The sequence below is a fragment of the Carassius auratus genome, unplaced genomic scaffold (genome assembly GCF_003368295.1).
Source record: "Carassius auratus strain Wakin unplaced genomic scaffold, ASM336829v1 scaf_tig00003761, whole genome shotgun sequence".
In the NCBI taxonomy this organism is placed as follows: domain Eukaryota; kingdom Metazoa; phylum Chordata; class Actinopteri; order Cypriniformes; family Cyprinidae; genus Carassius; species Carassius auratus.
The window spans coordinates 139,681-149,050 of record NW_020523543.1 but is presented as its reverse complement, the minus strand read 5'-3'; the positions used below and the strand labels follow the sequence as shown (position 1 = coordinate 149,050).

General features: G+C 38.9%; 1 protein-coding gene across 1 annotated transcript; it reads left to right on the top strand.

Annotated features, from left to right (window-relative positions):
• Positions 1-242: 242 nt before the first annotated feature.
• LOC113070307 (guanylate-binding protein 1-like) lies at positions 243-8,594 on the top strand. The gene is made up of 10 exons (XM_026243551.1): positions 243-525; positions 1,115-1,294; positions 1,383-1,510; positions 2,651-2,760; positions 3,726-3,910; positions 4,558-4,800; positions 5,340-5,620; positions 5,976-6,188; positions 6,839-6,941; positions 7,509-8,594. The coding sequence occupies exons 1-10, from the start codon at positions 258-260 to the stop codon at positions 8,003-8,005; spliced, it is 2,208 nt and encodes a 735-aa protein (XP_026099336.1). The 5' UTR covers positions 243-257; the 3' UTR covers positions 8,006-8,594.
• The last annotated feature ends 776 nt before the right edge of the window (positions 8,595-9,370 follow it).

Sequence of the window (9,370 nt, the reverse complement as noted above, 5' to 3'; positions counted from 1 at the left end):
CTCATTCAATAAGGAAAAGTTATTGGGAATTTCCATTTATTGTCATCAGAAACAAGGTTCACAGGTTAAAAATGGCAATCTTCTGTACTCTTCTTATTTCTGGAGTATCACAGGTCAGCTTTTGTTGTTCAAGGCTCAGATACACAAGATGTCATTCCAATCTGTGTGATACTGTACCACAACAAAGAAAAGCATTGTATCTTTTTATGTGGCTGCTCATTCTGGAAACAATCCAAGCTTCTTGTACCTGCAGTCACATGTTTTTCAGTTCGCAGTTTAAAAAAAAAAGGGAAACTAAGAGTGAAAAAAGAAACTGCACATTGTTGTTTGCTCAGTCAATAGGAGGAGCTCAGATCAGTGACAGAGACACACTGAGAGACCAGGGACCGCCCCTAACTCACTCTCGACCAATCAGCATCCAGAGTCTGGAGCGGAGGGTGTGTCTAAGAGACACTGGTAGAATATCAGGAAGCTACGACATAAACACAACTCAGACTGAAGTTAGACTGGAGAAAAATAAATCAGGTAAGAGACGTTCCTTCATTCAGATTATTAAAGCACTTGTGCTGCTCTTATAACGGCAAACAATCAATGTCTATTGTTTTACAGTCAGCATCAGCACAAAAGCAGATTCTTCCTGTTTGTTTTTGCTCCTGCAGTTGATCATGTGTGATTATTTGTCTTGAGATTGTGTTGGCGATTTAATTTTAGGACTCAATGAGTGTGTGTGTGTTAGTGAACTCTACACCTGACTTGTCTTGATAGATGTTCTGTCCATTTTTTGTTAAAGCTTCAAAGGTCTTTGTTCATGTGACATGATTAACTTCTCTAATAAAACCAGTATCAGTTAAATCCAGTCCGGTTATAGATTGTAGCTGGGCACACACAAATCTGACAGCATTTACAACAAATCTGTGTGTTTCATTCAGCCTGCTAGTGTAATCCTTTGGGAATATGTGTTAATGCAATACTAAAAACACACAATTCACACAAAGTTCCCGAACAGAAAGAGGAAATGCTCATGTGGGGAGCTACTGTACTGTGTAATGCAGGATTATTGGAGTATTTCTCAATGCAGTTGATTAAAGGAAGTGAAATGTGTTTGTGTCTCCAGTGGCCATGGACAAACCAGTGTGCTTGATTGACACGGCGTCCGATGGGAAGCTGTGTGTCCAGCGGTCAGCGTTGCAGGTTCTGGAGCAGATCCAGCAGCCCGTGGTGGTGGTGGCCGTGGTGGGTCTCTACCGAACTGGGAAGTCCTACCTGATGAATCGACTGGCAGGGAAGCAAACAGGTCAGCAGCACTGATGTCATCCAAACACTCGTGTCCTCCAGATGAGTGCATGCAAGTCATTGTGGGGTTTCTGGTGTGTGGTTCTCAGGGTTTGCACTGGGCAGCACAATCGAGTCCAAGACGAAGGGCATCTGGATGTGGTGCGTGCCTCACCCCACTAAACCAGGAACCACTCTGGTGCTGCTGGACACCGAGGGACTCGGAGACGTGGACAAGGTGAAGTAACAGCCTTTATAGTCTGAAAAAAAACATTTACATAAGCATTTTGATGAGAAAATGTGCAGGCAAGAGTATCTGGTACACGCTGATAGGCAGCTGGTTTCAGATGTTCCCCTGCTTGTGTTCACGCACTGTGTTAAAGGTCCTGAGCGTTGTCTCCTAGTGGAAGTGTTGTGTGTCTCGGGCGTAGTGGCAAACAACAAGGGCAGATTTGATTTGACTAAAAACTAAATAAACTAAATAAGCTAGTGTTATATAGTGTTATTTGCTATTTATCATTTTATAGCTTTATGATTGTAATTAGTGTAGTTTTCATGACAGACACAGTAAACATGTTCTTGTATTTTTACCTGACAAACTAACTCGTACATGCTTGCTCTGGGTTTTTATTTATTTCTATCTCGTACAAATCTGGGAATTCCTTTTGTATTTTAATTGATCTTCATCATGCTGTCAACACTCAGTGAAATGTTATTTTGGTTGTTAATCTGCCTGGTAATTGGTTATTGCTTTCAAGAATGTAGATTATATCTTATCTTTGGACGCGGTGAGCTTTGTCTGCCTCATGTAGGAGATTACGTGGGTGTGGTTCGGCTCACGGTTTTTTGCTGTCGTCATTCCGTATGATTGGAGAACTAGAACAATCTAATGCAACAAAGAAAGATATAAGGATAAAGATATACAAGACAAAGATATAAGAAAGTGACCGAGATGACTGATTATTCTGTTCCCCTAATCTGATACTCTACAATCACTTACTAAATAACTGCCAGGGAAGCAGATAGTCAGTTAGTGTCAAGTCAAGTCACCTTTATTTATATATTTATATATTTATATATACATATTTATATAATACATTTCGTCAAAGAAACTGAACAACATTCTTTATGAAAACAGTGTCTCAATAATGCAAAACGATAGTTAAAAGCAGTTCATCATTGAATTCAGTGATGTCATCTCTGTTCAGTTAAATAGTGTATGTGCATTTATTAGTCAATGATATCGCTGTAGATGAAGTGACCCCAACTAATTAACTTTAGGCCTCAAATAGGAAATGGTTATTGTCTGTAGGCTGTCAGGAGTCTATGTATTTCATTCTTGCGATCTCAATTTTTGTCAAATGATTGTCTGTCCCAGGGGGACCCGAAGCATGATACCAAGATCTTGTCTCTGTCTGTCCTTCTGAGTAGCACACTAGTGCTGAACAGCCAAGGGACGATCGACAACAGAGCTATTGAGGAACTGCAGTATCCTTCCACTCCTACATTATACAGTACTCTTAATGGTTCATTAATTTTCTGTCCATGTGTGGTTTGACCTGACTTTGTTCTGTGTAGAATGGCGGAAACAGCATTATTAAACCTGTAGTAGTAAGTTCAAATATCCATGGTCTAACTTTCCTGCCTTTTCTGGGGTTTGATTGAATTTAAACAAAAATGAAATTATGATAAATCCTCATGAAAAATGCTAAAAAATTTGTAATCTGTGGAGTGGAGGGCAAAGACAGGAGACAACACAACAACAGCTTCTGATCCAGTCAGTGTTATATAAAAGGGTTTTGAAAAACAGTTTCACAAATGCTCTTCTAAAGGGAACGTCTCGGGTTATGCATGTAACCATGGTTCCTCGAGAAGGGGAATGAGACGCTGCTTCCCAGAAAAGACGTTTTGAATTTTGAGTTTTTTGCAGGTGCCCTTTTATACTCCCGTCATGACGTCATGGGCTGCCAGTGTCAAGTTCATTATCATGTTTGGACTCATACTTCAGACACCAGTCATTCTGAAGACATTCCTCAGATGCATGCAGTGTCTCGTTCCCCTTCCCAGGGAACCATGCTTACATGCGTAACCTGAGACGTTTTTATTTTATTTTATTGTACTGTTCTCGGAGATCCACTTACTCTTTACTCTTTTTGGTATTGTATTATGCCAGTCTAGGCGGGGAATGGATAAGTTTGGGAACCCATTTATTACACAAATATACTCCCATCCTGTGATAGTTCAAATAAATGCACAACAATTTGGATTGTGCATTACAAATGCAACAGCATATGCACATATGTTTTCAGTGACTTTCAAGACCAGTTATATGCTATTCAGGGAGCTCTGGAACTGAAGGAATACATCATTATTGACACCTCTAGCTCTCTGTTTTCTCTATGGCATTAGGATGTTCCCTATTTGCCTAGTATCCAAACCTTAACCATCTACAGATATGTCACAGAGTTAACGGAGTACATCAAGATCAAATCTGATGAGGATGGAGAGGACTCAGAGTTTGTCAAGTTCTTCCCCAGTTTCATCTGGGTGGTGAGGGACTTCACCCTCGAACAAAAAATAAATGGCACTTACGTGACCGAGGACCAATACTTGGAATTTGCCTTGAAGCTGAAACCAGGTGATATGCAAATGGAGCTTTTAAATCATCGGACCATAAATTTGAAATATAGTCAGCCAGTCAAATAATATTAAAGTGCCCTTATTATTGATTTTTGAAAATGACTTTTTATGAAACAAGTCATTTTAAAATGAATCCCAAGCCATTTCATGTTGACATCAACATGAAACATTACTGTACTGGCCACCCACTTTTTGGAAAACTAGATTTTTGCGTTGGTCTGAATGAAAATGCAAATAATTTTTTGCCAGTAGGTGCCACTTTTGGAGCGGTAAAAGATCACAAACATTGCTTTAAATAAAATCGACCAATCGGACCAATCACCACAGATTAGTGTAATGCAAAGGAGGGGTTTGGGAAAATGAATTGTTGAGTGAATCATTTGTGAGCTGTTGAGCAAATAAGGTAAAAGTAAAAGCAGATTATAAGACCATGAAAGTGTTTTTGACTTTGCATTTATGTAAACCTGTCGTTGGGGACTCCAAAACCAAAATATGAACCTTTTATAACCCATAATAGGGGCACTTTATTAATAATTAAATATAATTTCTGCAAAAACATGCAAGCATTTGAAAGCATTTGGGAATTTCAATTTATTGAGCAACACTGTATTTTGCTAATATCTTTGACAAATGCATCTTTTAAAGGCTCTTCAAGAACTGTCAACGAGTTCAACCTTCCACGGCAATGTATCCGAAATTATTTCCCATCCCGGAAGTGTTTTACTTTCCCTTTCCCAACCGCCCCAGAGAAAGTGTCTCATCTGGAGAGCCTGGATCCTGCTGAACTTTCCCCAGATTTTCAGGAGGTCACGCAACGTTTCTGCAACTTTGTCTTTGATAAGAGTGAAGTAAAGAAGCTGAAGGACGGATACACTGTCACTGGCAGAGGTGATACAACAGGATTTTTTGAAATGATGTGACATAACAAATTTGCAATTATTGAATAGTTTTGAAAAGTTACAATAATAAGAAAAATATATATAATATAATATAAAAAATTTAACCATAAAATACAACCAATTTTATGGCTTATTCGTTTAAGAAGTAGAAAAGAAATGTCTGCGATATGCAGCTGGAGTTGATTTTACAGAGCAGTTCCACTGGCAATGAAAGATCTTGGCCAAACATTTATACAACTTTTCATAGAAATAATTGATGTGATGTTGCATAACATTGTCAAAACAATGGCTCAACAAAAGCGCAATATGATAAAGGTGGTCCAAGGAAAAATATTAAAGTGTGCGATTTATTTTTGTACAGGCAGTGTAAAGTCGACATCCCAAAGACTATCAATAGTGATTCAAGTCTAAAATCTTAAACATTTACTTATTTAATCCAGATTTTTATCCGGGCAGTGTATGTATACCAGTAGGGTTTTTGAATTGAATGTCTTGAGTTAATGTTGTTTTGCTTCTCCTTCCCTGTAGTCCTGGGTCAGTTTGCGAAGACGTATGTAGACACGCTTTCCAGCGGTAAGGTTCCCTTTCTGGAGAACGCTGTGATGGCCATGGCACTGATTGAGAATCAAGCTGCGGTGAAGGAGGGGCTTGAGGTGTACCAGAGTGGCATGGAGAAGCTGAAGAAGTCCTTCCCTCTGGAACTGAAGGAGGTCACATCAGAACACCAACGTCTCAGCAGGACTGCAACACAGGTCCTAATGAAGCGCTCCTTTAAGGACACCGAGGGGACGTACCTGAAATCTCTAGAGGTGATGACCTTTCAATAATTATCTACCACTAAATTGTTATTAAACATAATGGTCATGCAAAAGAGTCTAAGTTTACAATAGTTAAACATCTGGTGTTCGAGGATACATTGAGATGAGCTGATGCCTGTTTAAAGGGAGTTCTGGGTATATTTGGCCAGAAAGCAGCGACTCCATTCAGTCATTTTCTTATTTTTTGAGGGGGGTTGGTTAATGAGTGATATGTCTCTGACATTTTAACCATTAAAAGAAATCTAAAGGCACCCTCACATTCAGCTTTTGATTCAAAGGTATTTTGAGTCATTGTAGCCTCTAATATATGGTGTTATTTTTTTGTCTCTGTTGTGTGGTGTTGCAGGAAGGCATTAATAATCTCTTTCATGGATACTTGTGTCAAAATGAGGCGGCTTCAAAGAAAAGATGTGAGAATATTTTGTCATCCCTCTCTGGAACAATGACAGAGAAGCTGAAGAAAGGATCCTATGCCATACCCGGTGGTCATCTTCTCTTCTCCCAGGACCTTGAAGACATTGTGAAGAATTATAAAATACAAGCCAATAACCAAGTCAAGGTGATTATCAATGTCTCACACAACCTGGCCTTTTAGATAATAAAAGTTTAATTCACCCAAAAATGAAAATTAGCCCATAAATTACTCGCCCTCAAGTCATCCTTGATGTACATGACTTTCTTCTTTCAGACGAATCCAGTCAGAGTTATATTAAAAACTGTCTTTGATCTTTCAAGCTGTTTAATGCCACTCAGAGTAAAATAGAAGTAAAGAAGTAAAATAAAAAGCGCCCATCAAAAAAACCCAAAAATGGACTCACAAGGTTCCGGGGGATGTCCAAGGCATCCTGAAGTGAATTGATGTTCTTTTTGTAAGAAAAATATCCATATTTAAAATGTAATAATCACTTTGATGTAGCTTTCGCCAATAGTTATTGGCATAAATTTGTACATTTAAAGATGTATTTTTTTTATTTTTGGACCAAAATGTATTTTCGATGCTTCAACAAATTCTAACTGACCTTCAATGTCTTGTTTTGCTGCATTGTTAAATGTGACAAAAAAATATGTCAGTTGTGATGTAAAACCAAATTCCATGAGACTCATGAATAGTTGACCCAAGCATTAGTAGTAGATGTAATGTTTTGATAGTACTAGTCACAGATATGTGGTAGTGGCGGTTCATGTTATGTGGTTTTGTGGTGTCCACAGGCAGAAGACACACTTGAAGAGTTTCTGAAGCAGAAGTTGGTGGAGTCTAATGCAATTCTGCAGGCTGACAATAAACTGACGGAGAAGGAGAAAAAACTAATGGGTGAGAGTCTTTAGCATGAAACAATAGCTACTTCTAGAGGAGAAAACAGTTCATCAGAGAAATTGTGCCTCATTTACACTGAAACTAATACGTTAATAATCAAATGCAGTGTATTTCTTGCTACCAAATATCGTTAGTATTCACTAGTTCTGAAGAAAAATGCACAAAGTCTGGACAGCACAAAAAAACTAATTGTTATTTTCAAATCTGATTTAAGACACTTTTGTAGGTGTTTGAAAATGCATCTCCGAATGGACGCTCCAAACACGCCACAGATTGGCACTTAGTAAAGTGTTTGTTTTATACTTAGCATGAAACCGATTCAAATACATTTTAGTATATTTATCTTCACTAGGATGAACATAGTCTTTATCTCATGTTTCCAGCACTTGATGTGATCTGCAATGTGCAATGCATTTCCATGAATTTGTAACCTAAATAATACAGATGCCTGCCAAATTAAGAAAGTTGTGCTAACAATGTACACTCTAACATGAAAGTCATTAAAATGTCCATATTAAACTTCTCACTAAACGTTATAACTTTTGCCTAATGGTCTTCTTCCAGAGGAAAGAGAGAAGGCCATTCTCCTGGCTCAAGAAATAAACACCAAGGAACAGAAGCAGCGACAGCTGGAAGAGAAGATGGAAACCGAGAGGAGGAGTAATGAAGAGAGGATGAGACAGATGAAGGAGAAGATGGATGAGGAGATGAGGCTTCAGAGAGAGGAGGCCGAGCGTGCCATGGACAGCAAACTGAGGGAGCAGACCGCACTGATGGAGAAGGGCTTTAAGGAGAAGGCGGACAGGATGAGCCAGGAGATTGAAGAGTTCAGGACGAAGAATAGAAACACAGAGAAGGAAACTCAGAAACTGTTTGAAAAGATGTTCGCAAACATGAACAAAAGACACGCTGATACTATGAATCTGTTGCAGAAGCAACACAGCGAGCAGATGGAGGCGATCAGGAGCATGCCGAAGCCTTCGTCTAATCCCTTCGCTCTAGTCTTAAATCTGCTAGTCGAAGGTCTCGGTGTCTTTGCCGCTGGCTCACGTCGCTGTTAAAGCAGCCATCGATCCCTGGCAGACACTTACAGACAAAACAAAGTATTACTGATGGAGGCTGCCAATCAGGGTCCCATCCCCATCATCGGGAGCAGGTGGAGTTCAGTGTCTTCCCCAAGGATCTTTCAACGTATGGATTTATACTCTGAAACTTGAGTTTCCAGCGGTGCTTGTTTCTTCAGTAGTACATCCTCAAAAATCTAGCCTCATCGTGGTGTTATTAGACAACTGATACATCCTTCATCATATCCGACTGTTAGGTTTATGGGTAACATGCTTGAGGATGGAGGAGCGAGTACATGAGGAATCATCTCTTGAGAAGCACCTGACGTATATTTCTTTAGCCCATACCTCCTCCATGCAAACCCTTACAATCAGCTAATGCACTGCCACATTCTTTTCTGATTGGATTAACGTTTTTGTAATTAAGATTAAAGTATTTGTTTTATAAAGCCATGTGGCAGTGTTGTTATCTTCAGCAGTGTTAAGTGTTAAAGCCATTTTACCAAAAAATATATTTGTTATTTAATGTATGTATTGAACTTTAAAATACAGCCCAAACTCAGGCCAAATAAAATACTCCACAATACTTGAAGGGTGTATTTCTTAAAGTTGTAGATCAGGGGTTTCTGACCCTGCTCCTGGAGAGCTACTGTCCTGCAGATTTCAGCTCCAACCTCAATCAAACACACCTGAACCAGCTAATCAAGGAGTTCAGGGCTACCTGAAGTCTGCAGGATGGTAGCTCCCCAGGAGCAGGGTTGGAGATCCCTGTTGTAGCTTCCCTTAGAGCAGTGGTTCCCAATCCTGGTCCCGCAAAACCCCCAACACTGCACATTGTCTCCTTATTCAAACACACCTGATTCAACACATCAGCTCATTAGTGGAGACTCCAAGTGGAGACTCCTCAAATGTGTGTGTCAGATCGCTTATACTATCTCTTTTAGTATTGGGGAAAGTTTCTATTAAAAGTAATGCATTATAGTAAATAAAAAAATAAATAAAAAAAACTAGTTTTATCTATTAATGGATGTATACATTGATGTTCACTTATACTTGAAATAGAACACAGATAATGCTTTTATGTAGATATACATACAATTTAAGTATTTGATATATATTTATAACAAAAAAAAACTGTAAATCAAATAATGTTAAGTTAATCAAAACAATATGGGGTACATTAAGAGTTGATATTCAAACATAGTGAAGTCTGGAAATTTCTCTTTTACTCTTTCTGAAAGTGTAGTTCACGATTCTCACTTGGGTTTGCGGTTCAAGTTTTTCACAATACGGTTTTTCAAAGAGTTTTGGGGGTTTCAAGAATCTTTGGGTTGGCTCTTTTTATTTTTCAAGACTTGTTAC

What these genes read in the sequence shown, in the direction of transcription:
- LOC113070307 (XM_026243551.1), top strand. Translation starts at nt 258, where the DNA reads ATGTTTTTCAGTTCGCAGTTTAAAAAAAAAAGGGAAACTAAGAGTGAA. An exon ending in GACTCGGAGACGTGGACAAG is followed by an intron (nt 1,511 to 2,650) that starts GTGAAGTAACAG and finishes TGTCTGTCCCAG; the next exon opens with GGGGACCCGAAGCATGATAC. An exon ending in CGTACCTGAAATCTCTAGAG is followed by an intron (nt 5,621 to 5,975) that starts GTGATGACCTTT and finishes GTGGTGTTGCAG; the next exon opens with GAAGGCATTAATAATCTCTT.